General features: G+C 41.8%; 1 protein-coding gene across 2 annotated transcripts in view; it reads right to left on the bottom strand.

Annotated features, from left to right (window-relative positions):
• The window catches only part of kiaa1549lb (KIAA1549-like b), a 59,246-nt gene that overhangs the window by 17,441 nt on the left and 14,279 nt on the right, over positions 1-27,526 (bottom strand). For both annotated transcript variants that reach the window (XM_031846139.1, XM_031846140.1), the window contains exons 2-10: positions 18,318-18,686; positions 14,466-14,963; positions 14,237-14,352; positions 10,297-10,516; positions 9,786-9,919; positions 8,811-8,979; positions 4,125-4,184; positions 894-1,045; positions 233-404 (exon numbers count right to left, since the gene is read on the bottom strand). In XM_031846139.1, coding sequence (XP_031701999.1) covers positions 233-404; positions 894-1,045; positions 4,125-4,184; positions 8,811-8,979; positions 9,786-9,919; positions 10,297-10,516; positions 14,237-14,352; positions 14,466-14,963; positions 18,318-18,686 — 1,890 coding nt within the window. The remainder of the gene's footprint in view (positions 1-232; positions 405-893; positions 1,046-4,124; positions 4,185-8,810; positions 8,980-9,785; positions 9,920-10,296; positions 10,517-14,236; positions 14,353-14,465; positions 14,964-18,317; positions 18,687-27,526) is intronic.

Genomic DNA, 27,526 nt, shown 5'->3' with positions numbered 1-27,526 from the left:
TCTGTCTCCCCCACGGCACCCTTTCTCCCTTTCTCTTAGCAGTGAGCAGACTGCAGCCCAAACAGACAGGGTCCTGCCTGGAGCATTTCAGAGAGATTAGAGAGCAAAGAGCTTTCTCAACCTTTTCTTCTTCTCCCCTCACCCCAGTCATGTGTTTTGGTTTGCATGTCTGTCAGTCATTGTTTTTGCCTATTTGCCTCCTTGTTAAATGCTGGAAAGATTCGGTGCTTACGTTCTGCTTGCAGCTGGACAAAGTAGCCAAGGGTGAGCGCCATAGTCTGAGAATCCACTGTGTTCAGGACCTTGGCAGCTGACGTGCCCGATAAAGGAACGCCATTGTGCTGGACATAGTAGGTCATCTCTGCTGGATTCTTCAACACTGACAACCTACGGATACTCACCATCTGATTAGATAAGAAGTCAATATCAGCTGTTATTGAATGACTGGCTTCATTGTTATGAAGAGGCTTGCATTTCAGAAAACAAAAGCAAAAAACATGCATTTAGGCGCAGAGTCTCGTGAGAGGAAAAACTACATGGACAGAAGAGAGTACTTGTTTAGTAAAACATTCACCCTCTAGCTTGTTTTGATGAGCAATTAGCAGATGATGAGCTTAGAAGCTCCCTAATTAACAAGGGCTGACCAAAAGTAATCATGCAAGCATGTGCAGATGAGGGCACATCAAAGTGTACACCTCATGCAATATTCATACTTTAAGAAATAAGCCAATTGGATTAATGTGTTCATTAGACTTCTGACTAACAAGCCAGGGCGCTCCGGTAAAACATCAGAATAAGAATGATTTACTGTTTTCACTCTTGAACCCTTAGCATTGCAGACTATTTGGTCTTAGACTTGGCATTCCTCATGGGCTGCCGTGCCAGTTTCTTACCTGGACAGTGTAGCTGCCTACAGCCGTGGCTCGTCTGAAACGAGTGCCCTGCTGACCTGCCAGCACAAACAGCTCTGCCAGCCGCTGCTCCATTAGATTGGCAAAGCTTTGGTACTGTCCCTCTAAACTGGCGTTATCCACATCCTGGATCACTGCAAATGTATACAAAAGAAAGAGGATAGCCATATGGTGGTTAAGAGTGAAATTAAATAGTTGGAAAGCAAAGAGAGTCACACCATGAAAGAAGAGCTGGGGGCAAAATTAGAAATATACGTGTGTGAGATGAAAACACATTTGAGCATCCTCCGTTTTCATATTCCAGTATATGTCCCATTTAATATAAAATAATAGTTACTGTGTACAATAACTATGTCATCCAACCGAGCAGTAGCACTAAAACAGCCTTATGGGAAGCTCATGTTGTTCTGTGTCTGATGGCAAGTTGTTATACGCCAGAACAACTTCATAAACTAACGACATATCCGGCCTGTGCTTCCTGAAAGCTTGTTTTGGAGTCTTCATGTCCCCTATTAGTCAAACATCCCCTAATGCAACTTTAATCTCTTTGGTTTTTGTAAACAGTTGAAAAGCTATAATCCTGGTTGTACATCTTGTTCAGTGTGAGTAAATCCCATTATATAGGGGATGACCTTGAACTGACGCTGCCTCTCACTGCAGTAAGTGCAGGGTTAAGAGCCACACAGCCCGATCTCAAAAGCCCATCCATTATACAGTACAGCAGTGTGTGCTCCCTTGAAAACTGTGAAATGTATTCATGTTGCTGCGAATATATGGAAATACTGAATAATAAACAATCCAGGAGTCAGGTGCATCTCATTGCTCCAGTGAAAGGAGACAGTTTACATTATAAACATAAGCAGATTACATTACATTACAGTCATTTAGCAGACGCTTTTATCCACAGCAACTTAAAATTCAGATTCTATCACATTTCTACACCGTAGGCACAGCTACGGGAGCAATTTCTGGGGTTAAGTGTCTTGCTCAAGGACACATCGACATGCGACTAGCGGAGCCGGAGATCAAACCGCCGATCTTCTGATTGAAGGATGGCCCTGCTCTCCACTTAATAATAATAATAATACATTTTATTTATATAGCGCTTTAAAAGGCACTCAAAGACACTTTACATGTTAAAAACAGAAACAATAGAAGCATTTATAATAAGAACAAAATATACGACATAACTAAGAAAAAAAAATAAATAAATAAAATAAACATGAAAAGAAAGAAAGAAAACATACATGACTGACTTTAGAGGTCAAACGCAGATTTAAATAGGTGAGTTTTAAGTGCAGTTTTGAAAGTGGCGAGTGATGAAGAATGTCTGAGGTGTTGGGGCAGGGAGTTCCAGAGGGAGGGGGCAGCAACGGAGAAGGCCCTGTCCCCCAGGTCCGATGCTTGGACAGAGTAGGGGGGGTAAGGAGGTTGGCATCGGCAGATCTGAGGTTGCGGTTGGGAGTGTGATGGTACAGGAGGTTCGAAAGGTATGAAGGGGCAAGGTTGTGGAGGGCTTTGTAAGTGATGAGGAGGATCTTGAACTGGATTCTTTGCTGTATGGGGAGCCAGTGGAGGTTTTGAAGGACTGGGGTGATGTGGTCTTTGGTGCGGGAGTGGGAGAGCAGACGGGCAGCTGAGTTCTGGATGTATTGTAGTTTATTGATGATTTTGGTGGGTGAGCCGTACAGGATGCTGTTGCAGTAGTCCAGTCGAGGACTTCAGATTTGTCGGTGTTGAGTTTGAGGACGTTTGCTTGCATCCAGGTTTTTATATCTGTTAGGCAGTTGGTGATGGTGGAGTGGATGGTGGGGGTGATGGATTTGGTGGAGATGTAGAGCTGGGTGTCGTCAGCATAGCAGTGGTACTGGAGACCATGGTGGCGTATGATGTCACCAAGGGGGAGCAGGTAGAGGATGAAGAGGAGGGGACCGAGTACTGAACCTTGGGGGACACCTTGAGAGACTGGGGCTGTGTCAGACTTGAATTTGTTGATGCTGATGAACTGTTCACGGTCGGAGAGGTATGATTTAAACCAGGAGAGGGCTGTGGCAGTGATGTGGAGGGAGGACTCGAGATGGGAAAGGAGGATGGAGTGGTTGATGGTGTCGAAGGCTGCGCTGAGGTCGAGCAGTATCAGGATGTTGAGGGAGTGTTCATCAGAGGAGAGGAGGAGGTCGTTGGTGACTTTGATGAGGGCAGTTTCTGTGCTGTGATGAGATCTGAATCCGGATTGAAATGGTTCATACAGTTGGTTTGAGTCCAGGTGAGTTTTCAGTTGATGGGCAACAGTGTGTTCCAGTATTTTAGACAGAAAAGGGAGATTGGAGATGGGTCAGTAATTGTTGTGAATGTCGGGGTCAAGGCCAGGTTTTTTGAGGATGGGTGTGACTGAGGCAAGTTTGAGGGCGGGAGGGACGGAGCCAGTAGACAGGGAGGAGTTGATGACAGAGAGGAGGTGCGGGCGGAGGGCCGGGAGACAGGCCATAACTAAAGTGGAAGGGATAGGGTCGAGGTCACAGGTCGGAGTCTTCATGCCAGAGAGTGATTTATTGAGATCCGAGGGGGAGATGAGAGAGAATCGGAAGAGTGACCGGTCAGTTAGTGGAGGATTTGTAGATACAGGGTTGGACAAAGCGGGGCTGGAAGTGGCCAGTTGGTTGTAGATGGTGTCGATTTTAGCTTTGTAGAACGTCAGAAAGGAGTTGCATTTCTCTGCAGTGGGAGAGATTGTCCATAGGTTTGAGGAGTTTGTTTATTGTGGAGAAGAGGACCTTGGGGTTGGTCGAACCAGAGCGGATGATGCCAGAGTAGTAGGTGGAGCGAGCAGAGTTTAGAGCCAGTTTGTATTGCTGTATGTGTTCCTTGTACACCAGGGTGTGAACTGTGAGGCCGGTTTTTTTGGAGAGTTTTTTGTTTTTTTTAGCCACAGTCGCCCCACAGATGTGTTTAACTTTCCATAAATAGTGCCCTAAAGTCACAAATGTAAAAGTACATTTCTTTCACATACATCCTGTTCCAGGTGTTTTTTGTGTCGTGAAGTAGTAAAGAAAGAAACATGGAGATGGAGATTCATGAGTAGACAGACAATTCACAGCAGCATTGCAATGTGTGCATCATACAACATAACATACATACTGTAAGTTGCCCCAGAAGAAGTTGTGTTTATTATTAGTTCGTAAAAAAACAAACAAGAAAGAATGATATACCTACCAGTAATAACCCAGAAGTCTCTCGTAGCAATGGAGGTGTTCAGATTGTGATACTCCAGTGCTGCAAGGACATGAAACATAATCATTTTGCCCTGATTATTAATCTCCATGAAATACAATTTTCAATTTACTCTCCAATCTTCACAAGACTGTTTTATTTCCTTGAATAATATTGTATGGGGAGATCTTCATTCAATATTCAATTGCAAATTGTTTGATTTTTATTGTAGCAAGAGCATATCATAAAAAAAAAAAAGATTGTAACAAAGTGAAATTAGACAAAAAAGACATAAGGTGAAACTGCAAACTGAAAGCAAAGTTAAATCCAAATCCAGGAACCTCTTCTCACGCTGCAGTTTTGTTTACATATGCCTTTTCAAATTTTAAGAAGCATGTCAACAAAGAGCGGCAGCCTTTCTATCAGCGCAATCAGTCTGCAGTCTCACAAAATGCAAAAAAACATCAAGAACACTGCTGAAACTGTTATCAATGCCACAAGAGGTGGTCTTACTCGCCAGAAATGTGTTATTTGACAAAAAGGTGCTTATAAACCTGGAGAGGGGGAACAATTTTGTGTGGTTGAATTCTCAGTTGAAATCCTCATTACCACTATTTGTCAGACAAATAAACAAGGAGAGATTTCAGCTGTCTGAGCTCTGGTTGTCTCAGTCTTCTTTTACATCTATTTCCTGCTTGATTACGCTCTTGTGCTGGAGGCTGGTGCAGTGTTTGGGGCAATGCTGTATCACTGGCCTGTGAAAGCAAGCTTGCTACATAAATGTACACTCAGGCATGACAAGAGAGAGGGGTGCTGGGCGAGCAAGGTGAGAAGAACAGTAAGGGCTTTGGCATTGCCTGTGGAGAGGGTTGCAGGGCTGTCAGCAAAATCAGTCCAACATTGTCTGTACATAAGTGGCATATTAGTCGGCGAGGAGGTTTCACATGAGCCTGTGCTGTTGTGTGATTAGAACCTGGGAGATACATTTGTCCAGCATTCATAAGTCATTCCAAAAATGTAAAAAAAAAGCTTACAATTCAAAGACAGAACGCTATTATTGCATATTTTACATCAGCTGTTATAGTTAAAAATGATCATTATGGTCTAACGAGAAACATTTTGCAAACAGCTCCACTTATATTTCACCTGAGAGTAATTGTTAAAGAGCAGAGGGGGAGTAGAGCAGCTGAGTGCAGCCGTCCAGCCTACACAAGCGCCACAGGAACGACAGAATACTCGGTGCTACAAACAGATACTGCGGAGTGGTGTGAGATCCCTGGCCTTTTCTGTCAGCGCAAAGCCCAAGGTGGTATGAGCACCCCCTACTATTAATTATTTACTGCGGTGATTGCCTTTGAAGTGAGGCGGTAGCCACTGCCAGCATATGCTCACACCTCCTGCGAACAGTGTCATATCACTAATGGCGAGTCTACTAAACAAAAAACAAAACAAAAAAAAAAGACTCTCACACACTCTTATTCATTTACTCTACTGTCTTCCTGGATTTGTATCTGTGTCAGTTTATGCTCTCTTACAATCCCTTCTCGGTATTGGGTTGGCTACCTCTCTTTCTCTGTTCCTTAACTGAATCATCCTGCCCGGGGGTAACTTCACTTTCTAACTAAATTCAATCACAACACAAAGGGAGTTTTAATTGAATGCTCACTAGCAGATAACCTATTCATCTTGTTTTAAACAGTGTACATCTAAACTGCATCTCAGTGACACTGATGCTGCACCGCCTGCCCCAAAACCAGCCTGAAAACAGAACTGTATAGTCGATTCTAGGCTATGATTGGCCGGTCTGTGTTTGAGGGGCGGGACTTAGAGACGGGTAAATTCAGGGGCTGCGTCCTTCGAAGACTGGATTTAAGGGATGCAAGCCCGGAAAGTTTTGTTTAAGAGGAAACAGCCTTCAAATTGTAAATGTGGCCCTCAGTATCCCATAATCCATTGCAAACTGGGTTGATTGTGTGATAGGGTATTGATGCTGCCCACATAAACTCGTGAAGTGGTGAAATATTACATGACCGTGTTTTATCTACCAGGTATTCGGTTCAGCTGGTCATCGGTCACATTTAAATACATCACATTTGGACGAACGAACCAGTTCACAGGGTATAGGAGCGCACTAACATGCCATTAATGTTGGTCTCTGTGTGGTTAGACGTCTACTTTAGGAGGGAAGCACAGTACAGCCCCTGAATTGGAAAACAGTGTGTGTCTTCCCAGATACAGACATTATCTAACATACTCCAATACTAACAGCACATGACTGAACATTACATTTTGGTTCTAAATTCTGCTAAATATGGCCCAGCCAGATACACTCTTGGAAGTCAGAGAAGATCTATAGCCCATTTACCCACTGGGCCTCAGCAAAGTTGAACAAGAAAGTTTAAAAAAAAGAGCTTTGATCGGACACAGCTAGATGGTAATACAGGGAAGCCCCTGACTTAATTCCTGACTCAAGCATCAGCTCTGCTATGATCCTGAGCATGATGTTGCATAGCAAAAGCTCTGTCTTGTTAAACTGATCAAAGTCTGGAGAAATGTAGTCACTGCATCTGGTTAGAAACCATTAAAATTAAGCAAGTGAGACTTATTCCGGCTTGAAGAGAGGCATAACCAGAGGTGTAATTTCCAGTCATGGGCCATTCCAGAGCCTGCCCCTGGATTTCCAAAGTCTGCTTGAACCAATATGTCTTTATATAGATTTTCACCACACCTCCTTATGCTTGGTAAGGCAGAGATTACATAACGTAAGACACTGAGGCTCCTTTTGCACATATATATGAGTCTGTGATGGTTATGGATTTACCTGAGATGTTTGTCTGGAGAACTAATGACATTTCCATCAGCCTCAGCTGTAGTAACCTGAACTTTGGCTGACTTGCGATACCAACTGCTGCATGTAGATGTGGTGGCCGGTAGCTCCCTCAAACTTGTAATTTGTTATATTTTCCTCTTTTAATACTGGAGCTTGTATGGCATATTACAGAGATACCTTGAACATTGGTAAAGGCAGCATGGGGATTGGATTTAGTGCAGCGGACCTTGAGCCAATCGCCTACGGCATCTTTCAATCACCCAGCCGGACCAAACGCCACCTAAAAAGGAGTCGTCCAAGGAGTAAAGGGAGTAGAGACGGGATGGGAGCTAAGCTAACCCTTGGACCTAAGGCTATTCTACTACCCAGCCTACTTCTGGCTGATGTCTGGTCGCAGGAAAATATGATGGATGAAATACGACTTCAGGCCAAACCAGCAACGAGAAACCGCTGTGCCCGCATCTTTACAGAGACCTGACGCCATCGTTGCGCACCAGTTCAGGCTGCACTTGACGGGCAAGTCAGAGTGCAGGACTCTGGTGGGACGAGAGGAGGCAGACTCTGTGTTTACATCAATGATGCTTGGTGTTCAAGCATAGTCAAAGTTGATGGACAATGTTTCCCAGATGTCAAATGTTTAATGTTAAGATGCTGCTGTTGCTGATGTTGTTGTTGGACAAACCTGTGTTGCAGAATAACAATAAATGATCCTCGAACTTTGATAACCTGTAACACCGTGTCTACACAGGAGGAGAAATGTGAGCAGCAGATCGGTCCTCTGTCAGTGTCTACACAGTATGTGTAGGTCATCTACATTTTGGCAGTCCAAAATAAAATCACAGTAGTAAGAAGTGTAAATCTGAAGAAAATAGACTTGAAGATAAAAACTGCGTTGCTGGGTTGCTGTATACTCAAGTGTGAAATTGTGTGTGTTAAAGGAGCTTAAATGCCTATATCAGCTGTAGGTGCCGTGTTATTTTGCTGAACCTATATTTCTGAATTTACTGTAAACGTAAGTCAAGCACACGTTGAATCTCTGCTTCAGGGATCAATGAAGTACCATAAAAGTGACGTCTCAGTTATATCTCAGAGTTCTACATCTCTCTCTGTTGAGCAGTTTACATTAGAGACAAGCTACACATTGGGACTGAGATTGCTGTTTAGACTCCCGCTGTTTCCCTGTCACTCTTCATTTGGTTTTCTCTGAGCACAACTCTAACAAAGATGGAGGGCTTGGCTGAGTATGCCCTCAAAGGAGGCTAAGATGAAAGGCATGGGCTTAGTTGTGTCCTTGCATCTAACTATCTTTAAGTGACTCAATCATTAAAAAAACCCAGTGATCGTAAAAGCAGAAGAACAGTCCCTAACATCCAATTACTGAGGAACTGGATGTCAGTCAGGCTTAGCGATTGAATTCCTGAGTTCTACCATTGTCTAGATAGATATCTGAGATAAACCGGTCCATGTAAATACAAAACAATGCTCAGAAAACAACTACCTTCACTACATTATATCAACTGCAGTTCCTCAGGTTGGATTCAGTCTTGATTTCTACTAGTGTCAATTAATCAATCAATATATAGTATCAGTTCCTTTGCCCAAAGGTCTAAAACCAAAGATATGAAACCAGCATGCTTTGTGAGACACAGGCTGAAAAGTTTAGACCTCTTGAAGGTTTCAACATATAGAAAAACAAGTAAAAGCACAGCACTTGGTTTTTTAATGTTAAATCTAGTTTGTATTTGGAGAACAAATCATTCCCAAGAGAACACAAGAACTACTTCTGGTGTCTCTTCTTGTGTGGTTGTTGAATTACTCCTGACTAACAGACGTATTTTTGAACACAAATTGTAACTTACGCTCAGCAATCATAAGCGGTGGATAGAAGAGGAAGTAGCCCACCAGCTCAGCTGACAGCTGACCAAGGAGATTTGAGGCAGTGGTGCCATTAAGAAAGACAGTCCCATTCCTCACAGTGTAGACCAATGACACAGCAGGAGAACCGGCTGCCTGGGAGACACTCATCATCTGGGAGGGAAGGAAGAGTACAGGCTCAGAGTCAGAAGAGGAGACAGAAAAACATAGGTACAAACATATAAAATGCTTGGGATTGCATTACACTACATTGGGATTAGCACAAATCCTGTAAAACAAAATGAAATAATGGAGATGACAAAAAACGGTTGTTGTCTTGGCTCAACAAATATGAAAATCATCAAGAAACACAATGGCTGAGAAATTGGCAAGGCATTAAAGAGTGCAAAAATATTGGAGTGTTTGGAATTTTTTCAACCATGCATAATCATCAAATAAGCTTTAAAATATGGTGCACTTTAATGTTGCAGCTCATTAAAATGAATACAAACATTGACTCCTTAAACATAATTAATTTGCATCTCAGAAGCTGCTCTTGTTTAAAAGGCAAAGCCTGAGGGGGACGACTTTGCATAAATTGCACACAATTTGCATGTGTTTGTAGCTGCCAAATCACCTAAACCACGTGGTAATATTGATGTGTAATAGAGGACAAAACTGTTGAACTTACATATATTCAAATAATATAAACACTATTTAGCAAACTCTAGTATTCACCATCTAGTTTAACTTCTCGTTGTGTTGCTGGATGGTTCTGTATACACGTCATTGTCCATAAAAGAGGTAACATCAGATCTATATCAAAGTCAGATTCGGATTGTTTTTATCCATTTAGGTATAATGAACACCATAACGCCACACACATGTCAACACTGGCCTTATGTTACAAATCACAGCTTTACCACTGTAACAGTAAGCAAACATATGCACAGTGCTACACGGCTATTACACAACAGTACCTGAACAGAGAGTCTGTTGTTGGTGTTGAGCACTTTGGCCTGTGCTTCAGAAAACACCCTCTCAAGCCTCTGTTCCATCATTTGAGAGAACCGACAGGACCGAGGATCATCGCCGGCTCCCACAAACTGTAGCACTAGAGCATAAAAACAAAATGAGCTCACAAAACTGTACACTGGCAAAACTATTAATGACATTTTTTAAAGAATTCTTCAGGATGCTAAAGCATTGTGTTTTTTTTGCTGCCTTTGGTAGTGTGTATTTATTGGGAAGACTGGGAATATGACACACATCATTTTAGGTCTTATGTACCTAAATTCTGAGTACACGTGCAATATTGTTATTTCCTCCTCCGATGTAGTATCACAAGATTTATTTTATTGTACTACTTCTCAAACCTAGTTTCCACTGAAATTGCCCCAGTGCACAATCACAGCAGGGACACATAACAGCATGTCTCAAGCTCATCTCTGACCGATTTCTTTCTTTCATCCTGACTGAACACTAGCTGACCTGTTTTCAGCTGGAAGCCAGTGGCTGGGCTGGATCTCCATAATGCAACTGGGAGGGGCAGGGCTGTTACCATCGGGAGGTACTGTCGCAGGTCTGAAATCAGCTTATCCCGGCCATAAGAGTCCAATCCTTCAAGCACTACAGAGGGAGGGTAAACCATGTCCCCTCCAGTCACGTGATAAGCCACCGTCATGTTGGGAGAACCAAATACTGTCTCCACCTGAGAGGGTAAAGTAGAGAAGAGAATTAGATGTCTTTAAAGAACCATATTGGTAGTATGTACGATGTTAGCCCATTAATTGTACAATGCTTATACCTGAGTGGGTAATATTAAAGAGTAACTCGGCTGCCACTACCGTCCAGTCCACAGTATTGATTTATTCACAAGTTATGGTAGAACAAGCGTCAGGGTGAGCATGGCCCAAGACAATAAACAAAACAATCTTTAGGAATACAGCTATCTTACCTAGGGTACCAAAATTAAAAAAAATTAAAAGTTACCAGGACTGCTTTGTAGGCTACACTTTACATTTTTACACCAGATCAGTATACCCTAGGATCAACGACCCACTCTGCAGTGCAGCACAGACTGGTTGGGAGCCAGGGAGAAGAAAGAGTGAGTGCCGGACTCGGCAGGTCCCATTTTAAAGCAAGCACTAACAATCTCCAGTCCAATCAACTACAATGCAACACACTGAAGACACAGAAACAGGGCGAACTGCACCACCCTCAGGCAGGGAGGTAAAACAGCACAAACATCAGTCACACTCATAATTTGACAATAACAACAATATACCTTATATCATAACACCCCCACTGGTTGAAAGTTTCAAGCCTGTTTCACCTCCTACCACAGCCAGCTTCACTAAGGGAGGGGTATGATCAGAAGTGTGATTTGTTGTGTTATATTGTTTGATTGATTGTGGTTATAACATGATAAATTCTCTGACGATTGACAAATCCTGTCTCGTAGTATCTATCCGACTGCCAACCATTTTCCAAATATACAGGTATTCCATAACAGTAAACAGAGAGAAACTGTTACTTTCTTTACTTTACCTCCTTTGTCAAAGCCACTATTGTGTGGTAACATGTGGTCAAAAGCATGGAATGATTCTTTATAATCTCTTAACACAGAAATAAAATGAGTGATGGCTGAATTTTATTCAGTTGCTTCGGTTTCAGGATCCAGGTAATTGTGCATGCTGGATCACTGTCACGGCTCACTGGCGCATTAATGTCATTAGCAATACCTGTGCTTTTTTTTACTGTGACAAGTGAAAACGTCTGCTGCGATAAAGGAAATTAATCCAAAATTGTACGCATTCTTTGGAAGAATGGCCAACCGCGATGTAAAATATTGAAAGTTAATCGCCAAAAACACATTCCTGTGTTGGTCCTTAAAGCAGGATCAGAAGGTAGTGTCAATCAGTCATATTAGCAAATGAGCTGCATGACAGGATATTGAACTGTTTTAGATTGATGGAGCACTTAAAGTGTATTCTAACCACTCGCTAATGAAAGCAACAGGAGAGAGAGAGAGAGAGTGATTATGGAATACAGATATGTGGAGAGATAACCAGGAGGGGCCGAAGGGCTTCTGGGGGGAGAGAGAGAGAGAGAGAGAGAGAGAGAGAGAGAGAGAGAGAGAGAGACAGAGAGAGAGGAGACTAAAGATGAGCGAGACATGGGAGGGACTGTTAAATAGGGAGTTTGGGACAAAGAAGCTTATGTTCCTTCACTTCTAACCAAGGCCAGGTATCACTGCGAAACACAAGTGAAACGTGTGTGTTTTGTAACTGTGTGTAATGCAAAACAAATGCACATGTTTGTCAGTAAGAGTTTTTTTTTTTGGTGAACTCTACGTATAAGGAAACCGGAAAAGGGATGATGACAGATGTAGCGAAACTATGTCTGTGTGTGTGTGTGTAGGTGAGGTGAAACCATGCAGGTCTGTTATCTGAACCCATCTGAAAGCCTGCGCTGACAAAGAGATCCACTGGCTAAAACACTGAGGGCCTATCTTCTCTGTAGCTGAGAATCACCACTCTGCCTCCTCACAATTCAGCCTTGTTAAGAGCTCTGTGAAAAGAGCCCTTTATTATCACTTCATCCTCTCAGGCTTCACCCATGTGAAGGTGTTATTAAGAGATTGCATTTCCAGCAAAGCCAGAGATTGGTAACACTCCCACTTACTCTATCTTAAAGAGTGTGAAAGACTGCCAACAGATTAACCCGACAGATCGAGTCAGTTTTCTAAAAGTTTCAAGTCACTGGAGAGCCTTATACGTGCAAGCCACAAAAATAGTTTACTTTTATATATTTATTGAAGGTTCAAAATGGTTTTAGCCTTGTGGTTCAATTCATTTAGTCTATTCCTCATCATCTTTTTATCATCAGCACAGCACATCGCTCTCATCCCAACCATTTATAACCTATAATTAAACACAGAAGCAATTTCCCTTGCCGACAGCTTGCTTCCCATTGGATGAGAGAGCAGTGCTACTAAAAGGAACCCAAGCAATGTTGAAATGGGTGACAGGAGTGCATTGAAGCAAGACACCTTCAGAGACTACAAAAAGAGAGAGAGAGAGAGAGAGAGAGAGAGAGAGAGAGAGAGAGAGAGAGAGCGCATATGAGAGCATTGACCTTCACATGGGCAGGACGGATACACAGGCCTCACTCTCAATTATTTGATACTTCCACTTTGAGAAATACAACACGCAGAGCCATTTCACCAGATTGTGGATATACAACACGCACACACACACACACAGAAACATGCACACAGATGTACTCAACACTTGCTCAAAACAACACTCAGAAGGCACTCCAAAATGCTAAGGTTGGTTACTTCCTGATTTCTTGTTCAACCAAAATCTAGTGTGTCTACTGCTGTGGTAAGATTGCCTTTTGGTGAAATGTGACTTGATTCTGATGACTCTGTTTTGTGAATAAATGAATGTGAGGAAATTGGAGCAACAGTTCTCATGTACAGCTCTGCTACAGTCCTAATCTACATCTTGTTTTAGTGCTGGTACAGTTACTCAAACATGTGACATCACCCAATGCCTTCAGGGACACATTCAGTCAACCTAATTTCTATATTAGTCCTCATCTCTTCTCACATTGCCTACATGAGGGTCCTTGCTACAAGTGTCTAATTCACTCCACACTAATAAACCAGATTTCTGGTGAGGGCACAATTAGGAACCATTCACTGTTCACCAGTGTTAGAAAACAGCTCGCTTATTCAGCCAGGATCCAGCAACAGTTTGTTCTGTTCATCGTATTCAGATTAGCAGCTATAAATTGCAGTCATTTGTATTCTAACTCCACCTATAAAGAACAGTGGTAGTTTTTTAGATCGTAGGCCACTGGTCAAACTGTTCAATCTGTTTTTGTGTATTGATGCTGTAGAGATAATAAAGAAATTATGATAAGATTACAATATTTGTATGTAAACTGAGTGCTACTCGAAAACTGCCTTTACTTTAAGACACCTCCTTCATCTTAAAGTCACTTTAGTGACATTATCAGCATCAGAGAATTTGTGAGCACTTCTTAACATGAGTTGCTACCGTTTCACAGCTATACTAATTTATATATTTGTGAAGTTTTTTGTAGAGGTTTTAACAGTGCCAGTTTTGTTGGTGTCTCGTGCATCCGCAAAGGGATGCACATGCATGAGCACATGGTTTCACAATATTCCACTGTCAACAATTGGTAGCGTAAGATAATACATTCAACACATTCCCTAGGCCTTAAGTATACATACAATGTGCTTTGGTAAGAAACATTAAATGTACTGTGTATATCATTCTGTTTGTTCAGACTCCACAGTTTGAGTCTCTAGATATATGGATGTTAAAGGTATATCTATTACTTGCTGAAGCTGTATTTTTCTTGAGTGATCAACAGTAACTGACAACAGGCTGACCTGTGCTTGAGCAGACGTATCATTCAGAGCCTTCCGGAGGCCCTGACTTAGTCCCCTTCGCAGGTTCTGCCTCTGAATGCTGTCCAGCCTGTTTCTTCTCACATAAATGGAAACAACTACAAGGGATATAGAGACAGAGACAATAACGGGAGAAACCAAGACATACAGCAATAATACGATTTTATAATTCAAATCATTTAGCTAGGACTGTGTCAGAAGAATTGTTTACCTGTTTTCACCCACAATCTCTCTGTGATGTTACACTGCTGTGGTGGAGCCTCTGTGGTGGTGGTAAAAGGGGATATAAAGATGCCGCTGGTGTCCCTGGGAGGGTTCGTTCTGGGAAATGGTGGTGTGAACGTTCTCCTGCTGGTTTGAGTCCTAGTCGTTGTGGTGGTTGTCGTTCTCCTGGTCACAGGTGCAGGCTGTGGTGTGGTAGTGGTGATAGACTGTGTGGTTCCAGTGGTGACTCTTGGGGAAGGCGTGGTAGTGGTGGGGTGTTTAGTTTTGGTCGTTGAAGCTACAGTTGTGGTGTTAAGCTGGACAGAGTCTGTCGGGGTGTCCTGTCGAGGGTGCAGAGGTGATACCTGAGATGTCCTCTCGGTGGGCCCAGCAGAAATGGTGATTCTGACTGATTGAGAGGGGGCTAAACTGGTTGCTTTCTCTTTGGGGAAAGTGTGCGCAACAGCTCTGGATGTTCCAGCGGTTAACTCATCTGTCCCCGCCTCTGTGTGGACAACAAACATCTCAGTCACTTCCTCTGAATGATCAGGATCTATTGATAAGGTCAGACTTGGTGAAGAGGATGGAAATGTAGCTTTTACAGACACGGATGATGATGATGCAGTGCCTGGGTGCATGGTTGGTTTTATTGACAATATTGATGCTGACAACGATGTCAATGAAGCTTTGTAAGACACTGAGGTGTGAGGATTCGTATGTAAGGAAGACGACTGAGAAGCTTTGTAACTACTACTGTATGATAGTGGTGAAATCTCTGACAATGATGATAATGATGATGAAGTCTCTGATGATGATGAGTGAAATGAAAAGGATGGTGGCCGCAGCTCTGTTGGAAGGGTTAACCCCTTCAGTATTGAATCAGTTGGGTTATTGATATTGTCAGTGCCAGAGAAATTGAGCGCAGGGTTGTTTGAAAGTGTGACAGCAGCATATTCAAGGGAGTCAACATCTGCCAGAGGGGAGCTGTGCTTGCTCGTATACACCGATGCAAGAGAAGAAGCTTTTGAAGACCTTACGGAGTCAGTAGTTGTATGAGAGAGGGGCAGAAAACCATCTGAACCCCATGCAGTGTTTACAGTGGCTCCTTGTTGTACATTGACAGTCACCGCAGATCTGAGATCAGCTGGGGACAAATTCAGTTTCTCTTTTTTATAATCTGATGTTCCTTTAACATGTGTAACAGATGAATGAACTGCAGGATTGAATGAATTTGGATCACTGGCAACTACAGTTTGATCAGTTGAATTCAATATATGCACATTACCCTCTTGTCCGTCTTCCAGCTTTGGATGATCATACAACGGGCCATCTGCTTGGAAATTAGAACTTGCCCTATCAAAGCCAATAGATGTATTTTCTAATTCAAAGGCTGTGCTTTGAAAAGACACCGTCTTGGTGGTTTTCCACTTTGTATATGGTGCCATTAGTTTTGTGCCAAAGCTGAAAATAGCACCAAAAGATCCACTGCTGTTTTGTCCATCACTGAAGGAAGTACTTGCAACAGAGGAAGCAGTGGAGGGAATGGTTCTTTGTCTGCCTGAATAAAAATTTGATCCATCACTTCTCACAGTGGTGATTGGTCCCTGAGAGCGATAAGCAGAGTTCGTCCTCGGTGTCAGGGTAATTTCAGACCACGAGGAAAGAGGAGGCCGCTCAAAACTGCTTGTGTGTGTCAAATCGTCTTCACGAGAAAGACTTTTAAGAGGTTCTAATGCAGCATCAGATGTTACACGAAAAATAGCTATTTCAGTGGGAGATCCTTTGTCAAAACCCTCAGAGCTTTTATTCAACATGACAATGTCTTTTGTAGTTATGAAAGATGGAACCTTTGTTGTGAACGGCCTTGATGGAATACCCTTCTTGTAAAACAAAGTGTCTCTGATTACAGCAGACTCTTCATCTCCATTAAATAAAGGAGAAACTGAACTATTTGCAGCATTTCTGTGGAAGCTCTTAGTAGGCTTCTCTGCATGTGTCATGTGAATATCGAAGGCTGGTGACGGTTTACTCTTCCCTGCAGTTGTTTCCACCTCAAAAGTCAAAGATGTCCCGCGACTAGCTCTCTCGGATTTTATAATATGAGCAAATATTTCAGCCGAAAACGCTGTCTGATGAGATTTGTTGGGAGGTCGAGTTGTATAAAACTTGTGGAAAAACGTAAGTAAAGACCTTGTTTGAAAAGGTCTTTGGGAAGGGGTAATTTGGGATGATAATGAGGCTTTGGGTTGGTCTGCAAAATGAACGTCACTATTGGCAGACAGACCAGTGCTATCATCAGTGTTGCTTGGGCTGCCGCTGAGGAACAACGGCAATAAGTACATAAGCCGGGTGGGGTGTGAGAGACTTTCGTACATGGTTTTATAGGTCATATCTTTTGTGAAACTAACTGGCAATGCTGAACCAGAAAGAGGCACTGTCCTACTGTTGGAGGCAAATAAAATTCTTGCCGTTGTCCGTCCTCTCGGCTCCTGAGTTATGAACTTGGGAGATTCTGTTTGTGTTGAAAATTCTTGAACGCTTATGACTATATTACTTGGCAACGGAAGTGAATCTGACTCCGATGGGAAAGAAGTTGTTCCCGTTCTGGTGATTGAACTGTGGATGGAACCAGTTTTGGCCTCCGGCCTCGACCCTATGAGTGAAAGTGAGTTATTTGGGTAAGCTTGAGTGGACATGGATTTGAGCTCTGCTGCTGCTATCTCTCCCTGGTTGAAATATATATTGATGGCAGGAACTCTGGGGCTGCCGTGACCCTCTGCCATCAGTAAATCACCGGGATTAGATAAATGCTCTGAGGAAACCATGCCAGAGTGGATTGGAGTTAGCTCAGTGATTGCAGTTTCAGAGGGAGACGTTTTACCTGCTGGAGTCTCAGCGGGTCTGAGTGTCATTGCCGGAGATACGGTTGGATTTACAACATGTGAACTCAGACGCGACATGACTGTATCTCCAACGCTTTTGTGAACAAAAGTCTGAATGTCTTCCGCTGTCTTGTTTTTCTTTTCCTCATATGCTGTTGGATTTAACATCTGCTGTGTGACATGATTAGAAACTGAATAGCCTTTAGGATGGGCAGACAGCAGTGCTGATGTGGGATTTTGTAAAGCTCCCTGCTGCCTTTGAACAGCTTGTTTCTCTTGATTGGAGGGAAATGAGGTGCTAATTTCAATATTACTGGCTGATACAGAGTTTAATCCTGGGTTCTGGGTCTGAGCAGTTTTGCGTAAAATCTTTAAAAGATTTTCTCCATGGTTATGAGTAGAGTATGATGTGTATGTGCTGGTTGCTGGTGTCTTGATCCCTTTTGTGCTTGCACTCCTTATGTATGCTTCACTCACTCCATAGATTTTATCTTCTGATGAGTATAATGACTCATGAGTCACTTCAGTTCTCTTTTCAATGCTAGTTTCACTTGGGAACTGTGATGGTTTAGTTGTTGTGCTTTGTTGTCCCTGTGTAACAGTTAGTGGGTCAACACCTGAATGAGTAGTGGAGTGAGTGGTTGTTAGACTGTGTGTCCAACCCAGAGAGTCTGCTGGTGATGATGTCCGAGGGGCAGGGCTGGACACAATCCTTTGACCATGAGATGAAGCACCTTTGTTTATCCACCCAACAGAAGACGATAGAGAAAATAGAGACGCTACGTATGACAATACAGAGGAAGTGGATGGAGCTGATGAAGACATTGAGGATGACAATGAAGAAGATAATACTGTCAATGATGAGCCATTCCTGTTTCCATCCATAAAGGACACATGTGATGGCACAGAGACAGTCGATGCCATGGTAACAGCTGGAGGGGGTGTGGTGTGTTGGTGAGACATGCTGGAAGTCAGACCTGAGCTGGCGGGGCTGATCCTGTCCTCCACAGACAACGATGAGGAGGACATCTCTGAGCCGTGGCTGGAACTATGTGAAGGCCATTGGGTGGTGTGGGTCTTGTCCCTGGTGATGGTTGGCAAGGTTCTACTTTGATCAAGGCTCACTGGATGTTTGACAGTACCTGCCATGACGGTTAAGACAGAAGAAAAGGCAGGCTGCCCTGATAAACCTCCCCCCTCAGACTCTGAGTCACCATCTGAATGGACGACTGAGAAAGGCACCTCCTCCACCACCGACAGGTCAGCCAATGGATGAGCAGGAGCAGCTGTGACAGCGGGGTCACTTGATAAAGACAAGGAGCCGGAAGCATCATAGGTGGATTTTTCTGTTAACAGAAAATAAAGTGAAAAGACAGGTTAATACTTATAATTATACCAACAAAGGCCTACTTTTAAAGCTGAACCAAGGCATCCCCCACGCTCTGTGCTCAGACCCCTCCTCTTTACATGCATTTTATGTTTGTGTGTTATCTGTTCCACCTTCACATATGTAAAGCGTTCTTGGGTCACTTGAAAGGTGCTAGAAAAATTCAAGCTATTATTATTATTATAATTTCTTATTAGTAATTCATCAATAAAGGATGGTATATAATCCATCCAGTCTGCAGCTGTGAATGTTAATAAATGGATTTTGGTTGAGATAAGTAGTCAAAGAGCCTTTGGAGTTTCTTCCTAATAGCTATTCATAAACAAAAAGCAGATGTTATTCTAGAGAAGGATAAACACAATAAGCCAAAGGATTTCTCTACAACCCGACAAGCCAAAAGCTATTCTTATCAATGGCTCAGAATGGATCTAGAAAGCATTAGTGAATGATTTATTAAAGCCATTACTTACATTTCATAAACCCATTACACAGTTTGCTTTGTTAGAAAGTGGTACCACGTTCCCGCCTACCATAAGCCAAAAACTGTATAAAGTGACAGTGATGCTCTGCTCTATTAACTGGCAGCTTGTAAAATCTGACAGCCTATTTGCCTATTGCCTGTCAGCACAGAATTACCTTCTCTAAATATGACAGATGAAGCCAGGACGAATAGCCATGTATGTCACACCACCATGTAAGACACCACATTCAAACAGTACACATTCCCCAGAAGGCTGGAGTTGTAGGGATCCATTCTGATGGTGTTGATGGTGTCAGATAAATATATTGACCTTTGAGTAGAATATTTTAATTGACGGTTGAATAGTAATCATTTTAATGTGACAAGGTGAAAGAAAATCACTCGCCAGGTATGGAGGTACACACACATCTTTCTAATAGCCACAAAGAGTTCTGTACCCCAAGGGCAGACATTTATTCCCAAAAGAGAGAAAAAGAGACACAGTGGAACAAATAGAATAAGCCTATTCAAGAGAGATGGCAGCTGTGCTCAAGTATAACTAAGATAACACACAGACTCGTGTTACAGTGTTTTGTGCCTTTGCAGAAATTATGCCTCAATAAAAGGAAGAAAGAGAGATGAGAGGTGTATATTAAAGTAACTATCACGAAGATGCTGGAGGTGATTAATTCGCCAAGACGCCATGGAGTTGTCTCATCTGACCCTGTCCTCTTCTCTCCTTTTATTCTCAGCACATCCTCGACACATCCACAGAGGGGTTCTTTTATCCATTTGTAAAGCTTTGCAGTACTGTCACACCTTCCACCCCATCAGCATGTTTCTCCTGTTGAAGTGCACCCAGCTAGCAATCCGTACAAGTTCTTCAGTGTTGGAGGGAACCTTTTGATGACAAACATGTACATGGATTGCCAAAGGGATAAAAGATACTCACATCTCAGTCATTTATACTCATACTGTTGTTCAAGTTTGATTGAATATTGAATGAAAACACCCTGAACATGAACTGTACATTTCTGAGAACTGTCCAGCACATTCTGTGGAAATGACTGAGGGCATTGAGTCCATGTTTTCTGAATTGCACACAATGATTAGCCTCAGGCAGTGTGTACTCACACGCTGGCACTGTAAAGCTATTTGAAAACATTTTTTTTGTCTTTATATGTTTCCTAACCATTAAATGTAAACTATAATAGGATCTAATACTTGCACATTCTGGAAATGTCCCAGGTCACTAACTCTGAATGTATTGTTAAATGTCACCAATATCCCAGAGAACTGGCACAATGCTTTTCATCATTTGTTTTCAGAGGAATAAATCTCTGAATTTCATTTAACCGACACCATTCACTTCTTAAAGACAGCCCTTGCATGCTCTATTTGTGATCCCACTTAATTCCTCTTATTCAATAAATCACTAATGTGCTCAAATGTGATTAGTGAAATTGCTATACCACAAAATGTAATCCATTCTTTAAAAAAACACTGATATTAAACAAAGAGTGGGAAGAGGGGACAAAAGCTAGACAACAAAAGGATATGTGTCCTTCAAGGCCACTAAAGAGCCAAACCACTTGGTCATCGAACTGAGTGAGAACTTCCTGGCCACCCTCTCACCCCTGCCTAGTGGGCCCAGTGGCAACATAAATTTGGGTGCGCGAATGGAGGCCAGTCCGAGCGGAGGTGTGGGGTCCACCTGTGGTTTGCCACCTGCTCTGACAGAGCTTAGCATATGGGAGGATTTTAACAATTGACGAGAGAGGGGAAGATATGCAGATAAAAGGAGATGGTGAGAGAGGCTGGGAGTGATGAGAAAATAGTGGGCAGTGGAAAAAGAAAGTCCCACCAACACCAGAAATCAGTGCAGCAGTTGGTTAAAAGGGAATGAGTCAAAGAATGAGAAAATGCTTGAAATCTACAAGCAGGTCCTTTACTAAAGTAATTTACCTTTGTGGTTCCTCATTCTGTCAAGCTTCATTCAGCCTTGAAAGAAAAGGAACAGAAGATGTCACATCATCTGTTACAAGTATTACTAGGTTTTGTGATACGTTGTATTATTAAGTTAACTTACTAAAAGTACGCGGATTACATTTCAATAGGAGTGGCACGAACAACATTTTTTGTAATCAATTCATTGTTTTAGTCATTCGTGGAGCATATATGTCACAGGCTGGTTAAGATGTCACCATGGGTTATGGAAAATTGTGTTTGTTTTACTTTTTCTTCCGACATTTTACGAAGGTTAATGGATCATGAAAATAATGATCAGTTACTTCCGTGCTAGCCACACAAGCTTTACAAACCAATATATTCTTTAACGTCTTAAACCCCACTGAGTCACCGGTGGGTCAGTCTTTATTACAAACTTGTGCTGTGCAGCCAAACATTGATTCTTCACACCCATAGAACTTTATCTGCCATTTTAGTCTCAAGCTCAATGTTTCCAACGATGCAAAATATGTCAGGCTGAAATTTGGGAAATGTGTATAAAAGTTAGAATATTTCACTCAGTGTAGACATCATATAGCGTGAACAACTATTTGGATTATGCTGATACAGAGACGCTTTAGGCCGATATGATATCAGGCAGTATGGAATCAGATGATTATCTCCAACTTTGAAGCCAATTCTTGAGAAATAAAAGGGGGAAACTGATTGGTGATGGAATTAAATAACCATGTGATGATAACCTCCTGTAAGAAATTGATACTTCAAGCATCTATGATTACTATTACTTCTTTAGTCAGCTGCGCGATCCTGACTTGTCTCTAAAACCTTCTGCAACCAGCACACACAAACCCACAGACCTCATTTCCACACTTGTTCTTTCCCCTCTGCAGCCAGCACAATCTCTGAGCTACCAGGACACAGACATGACACTGCCGGGGCTCCCGCTGCTCCACTCTTATTATACGCTGCTTCTCCTTTTGCTTTGAGCTGTTTTTGTTCTCTTGTGTGAGGAAAATGGTAAACAAGAGGGTATAATTCACTAGTGAGGTGGATGGAACCCTAGGAGCAGAGAAACAAATTTAGGAAGCCTTTTCAACTGCCTCTGAGGAAGTGGCTCAGAAGTCCCTCCTATGTTCTGGCTGGTTATGGAAGTCGGAAGCATATATACGACTGCTTTGAGCTGTTGTTGTTCTATCGAAATTAGAATTAAGAATTTCAGTATTCAGGTGGAGGAAAGTCTGGGAGGAGAGTATTTTAATTGAAAGTATCCTAACATATGTGTTGCACATACCTTCTGTGTCTTTTGTCTGTGTGTGGAGGGATTGTGTCTGTGCGGTGCTGGAGGAGGATGGTGGTAGCGATGCCAAGCACTGCTGAGGTGACAGTATGGATGGGAGGGAGGATGCCACACACACACCCAGCACCATGCTTCTTTTTTTTTTTTTTTTTTTTTTCAGAGGGTGCAAACAGCTCAGCAGGCTGAGACACGCATCAGCTCTCTGGACCACAGCCCAGCAAACACTTAACCCTGCAACCATGCAGAGAAGTGTACATGGTATTATAAGAGATTCATTCATTCGTTACTGCTGACAAGAAGCACACAGTATGTTTTTGGTCCAGCTTGACTGTTTGTCTGTGGCCAAGGAGACCATATAATCAGTGTGTGGTGTGATTCCAAGAATAGTTTGAAGCCAGACTGTAACTTTTGAAAGAAGAAACAACAAACTTTTCTCCTTACAAATTAAAAAAGAAAAATGAATTTACTTATGAGCAAATAAAACATCCTATTCAACAGCCATACTTGGTCTGGTACGACCAGTAGCTCATGGTGGCTAATATTAGCTAATACTAGCTAACTTTAGATAGATATTGTTGTATTATTGAGGCAGTAATACAACATTAGCAGTAATACATGTATTATTGTATATACTGAGGCAGTCTGCTAACGGTGACTTTGCTATACGTAAACACTACATTTCAGCATGTACTATTATCTGGTAAATGTCACTTGTTTGCACATAGGGCGCTGTTCTACAAATGTTACACAGACTCACTTTTAAATATTTCTTAAGATTGCAATATAGGGCATTCCTTTGCAACATTTCAACTTGGAACATTTTGGGTGCATGTACCAAATTGAGTTGATTGTCTTTAACTATATATATTAGCAGATTTTTAAAGACGTTTTATTACCTAAAATAACAAATTCTATAGATTGTGTATAGCCTTGGTCGAGGAATGCAGTGCTTAAATCTGGGTGTTGTGCACTATCATTGAAAGCGCACATCTAACAACTCCCATGTCAAAGCTTGTTTTTGTTTCTAACATTTCTGTCAAAAACAATGTTAAGACTGCCCTCGGATTGACGCCAGTGGTCTCACCCTTTTCCTTGATAAAATGACAGGAAACAAACACTGAAGGAAAAAAACCAACTGTGGACAATCCACTGACACAGGGAAATGAATTTTCTTCCACCGCCAAATTTTCTCTGTCCTCTCTGTCTCTCTCTGTCTCTCTCTCTCTCTCTCTCTTGCTCTCTCGCTCCAAATAAAAGTCAGCCTATCCACTGACGCTGAGGCTCTTGGTCTTTTTCAGCTCGACGTGTCGACACGCTGACTTCTGTCCTGATGCAGCCCAGGACACTGTAGTCATGGCTTATGTTGTTGCACTCTGTCCACTCGTATTACTGCTCACCAAGGCTGTTCTCTACTGTCCTTGCTCCTGTGTTTGAGCTAGCCTCATTTAAGATTTGGTGATATGATGATATATGCAGTTACATTATAGTCATTTGTTTAAGAAAAGCTAGTGTACATTGAACTTTCTAAATAGCCCAACACTGGACATTACATTTAATCTTTCCTGTATCTTCCTATATAAAGCAATAGTGATAATGTTCCGATCGAGGGTCTCTTTGTTTTCCAGTGCAGGCACATCAGAGAGCCATTATTTAGGGCTTTTTGCAAGCTTTTTAGAAGGTGACAGGGGACACATTCCCCCGCTCTCGCATGACGGCTCATATATCTGCTGGCTCAAACCCTTTTTTGCCGAAAATGGACAAACAGCGGACAAACTTAACTGATTTTTGAGCAAACAATTCAGTGAATAAATGATATAGGCACAGTGCTGCTGACATCTTTTGATATGATGTGAACATATTTAACACTGTAATGTTGCTGTGTTATGTAAATGATTGGTACAAAAGGGTTCCAAAATACACTAACAAGTATATTTGATATGTGCAGACGTCAAGTGATGAAGTTCCTAAATGTGGAACCAAATGTGCTGAACTAATAGCTCTGGGCCCTTTCTGTCTAAATAAGAAAAGAATAACAATTATGCTACTAAATAAATGACAATATGTTTCAAATATCATTCAGAAACATGCTTATCGTCAAGCCACATTTGTTAATTGTTGTCCTCTAACTGGCCGAAACTGACTTAGTTTCTTCAAACTTCTATACTTAATTACTTTTAAAGTGCTGACTGTGTTATACTGCATGCCCCACCAGAAAATACACTCAAAAACAGTCTTAATGAACTATTATCTATTGTGGTTTCACAATGAAACGTATACTGAGACGGGGCATAGCAACTTATAAACATTTATGGGGATGTTTTAATGATAACACTATATGATTCAGAAGCATTTCAGTCTGTGTTTCTTTTGTGACAGCGAGGTCCCTAAAATAAACTATTACATCAACAACTACTGTGTCAGCAGTAAAGCATCTATGGTTGAAAACAGACAATGTAAAAGCATGAATGACCTTTAGTCAGTCAAATGCATTGTTTTTTTTATTTATATGATTCATCTGACAGAAACAAGGGGGCACTCATCCGCTACAGTTTATACTAAAAAGTCAGACCAATGAAAGAGAATGATGAAAGCAACACTCTTCAGGCAGTTTCAAATAACATCTCTAGAAGTGAACAGACCAAATAAATTCAGCATGTATTCGTAGCTTTGATGAAAGAAATTCTGAAGAAGCTCAGATTTTTAGGGAATGTAATGGCTGGGTGGCCTATTTAATATTAATATTAGATAGCATCATCAGCAGAGCGGTGGAATAAACATATGGTGCTGTTTTACACTTCCAGCTGAGGATGATGAATTACCAATAGTTACTGTGCCGATGGCTGAAAAGAAGTTCAATACACTTAACCCTTTGCATTGCAATGTAGTATAGTGTTGAGAGTAAATTGCAAGAGAAAAAAACTCTTCACAGAAAACATTCAACACAAGAGTCAGTTGAAAAGCCAGACCGAGATTTCTCAGTAATGTTAGTTCGAATGCATTCTAATAACTTCATAGATCAGTCAGTAATTATTAAAGGTACTATTTTCGAAATTCATTTTCCAGGACTTTTCCAAGACATTCCAGTGATGATCTAGCTGTTATGACAGACAAGGATCGCACAAAAAATGTTCCTGTTGCTGTGGAAGTCTGATTTAAACACCTTTAAATATTTCAATTACTTTTTACAAAGTCGATTTTTGTGACTTGTCATACAAAGAAAAGCACAGGTGCAATTAATAACATTAACGATGGCTCAACTCCATTAAATGACCCAGTAGCCAGCATGAACAATAGCAAGCTTGTGTTATTTATGTTATTAATTACACCTGTGTGTTTCCTGCAATCATTTCAAAATGTATCACGATAGAGTTACTCTATAACCTGTGACGAATTATTTCCTGGATTAGACGTAAACAGGATAAATTGAGGGAAAATGGGTACATTTCATCACAAAATAGCATTCCGAATGCACTCATCGTTACAGATTAATGGTACATAAGAATGTAAGAATATTTTGATGGTGAAATATTCCTTTGATGCGTGGAGAACTTGTACGGGCCAGACCGGGTGACTGAAAGTCAGAGAGCTCAGTTAGGGCTCTGCAGGCAATCACAGACCCATTAAAAAGTCCAAAAAGTAAGTCATCTTTCACTGCGGCACCGAGCCCAGAGGCAAAACAGCGGACTGTCAACTGTCAGGTTGAAAGCACAAAGAGCATGTGCCCGTGGCAGAGACAAAAGCAACAGTAAATACATGTACTGTCTTGCCATGGAGGGATACATATAAGCAAAATATAATGATTCAATTTGTTTCTTTACAAAAATGTTTTATCACTCAGGTTGTACAATTACAGTACGGTGTAAAAAAAAACACATGATTTCTGATTTTGTTGCACAACACATATTTCAGTGACTCATACATTTAATCATTTCCTCTTCAAATAAGGCCCTCTTGTCCTGGTATGACCTCATACACACACACACAGAGAGGAAAGAGACCGTATCAAAGTGGAGCTCCTGGTCGTCTCCTGGGGCCGTGCGTATGAGAGCAGGCAGGGGACGACTGTAGGAGTTTAGCTGCATGCTGGAGCTCTGATGGGCTTGGGGATTGCAAGAGCCATTTGACATGGCAGGCTGTGGGTGTGAAATGACAGGTAGTGGTCAACGGTGGGAATCAGATAGTGACATGGCAGCTGTGCACTGGGTTAATATGAAGGTCTCATCCTGAGTTATGTATTTGCTCTGCTTAAACATAAAGCTCAAATGAAGAGGGCATTTTGTTCACATAAAGGTTGAACGACAAACGGAAGCAATGGTTCCCTGTGGAGTTCTTGACCTCTAGTATAGCATAATGGAGGTGTTTTTCTATGAGTGGGTCCCTGTTGTGTGTCACAAGGACACACATGCACGTGCACGCATGCGACCTTATACACAGCCCTGCCATAGGTTTCACACTATTCACCTGATATACAAGTGGCAGTAATACTGCAAGCAGCAAAGGGAAAGACTGTAACCTAAACATGGACGTAAACATTACAGGATTTAAAACGCTTTGCAAATGTTTTATGAGAAAGGAAATTCATTCAACACATTTTTTTTTAGATCTCAAGGATACCCACAATGAGATTTGGTGACTAACAGAAAACTCAAAAGGGCACTTTTAAAAGTGACAAATGTTGACATCTAGAGACAACAGATCTCCTCTAGTTTTGTAAGAAAAAAAATAGTATCTGTGCATTTACCACAATGAAGTTGAATGCTGTTTGATACTGCTCAGTGATCAAGCCTAATATGGATGTTATATGCTGCAGCTGTTTCAGTATGGGCTCATGATGTATGATTATACTCAACCTAAATTAGAAAAGTATAGGAATAGAAAGTCGAGGGCCTATTTTCACAAATTGGGGCCTGATCAGTAGCCAGCTTGTCTCATGAACCCGCATTGCTGATCTTGTTTAGATTTATTCTGGGTCTTTAGGAAGACTGGAATAGTCAGTGTGGAAAATAATTGGAGAAATGCTGAAAAAGGATAGGGACAAGATGGGATGTCCAGATTTAACTTCATGCAAGCCTCA

The sequence above is a fragment of the Anarrhichthys ocellatus genome, unplaced genomic scaffold, assembly GCF_004355925.1.
Source record: "Anarrhichthys ocellatus isolate YVR2014 unplaced genomic scaffold, GSC_Weel_1.0 scaffold6, whole genome shotgun sequence".
Lineage (NCBI taxonomy): Eukaryota > Metazoa > Chordata > Actinopteri > Perciformes > Anarhichadidae > Anarrhichthys > Anarrhichthys ocellatus.
This window is presented reverse-complemented; position numbering and strand designations above follow the sequence as displayed.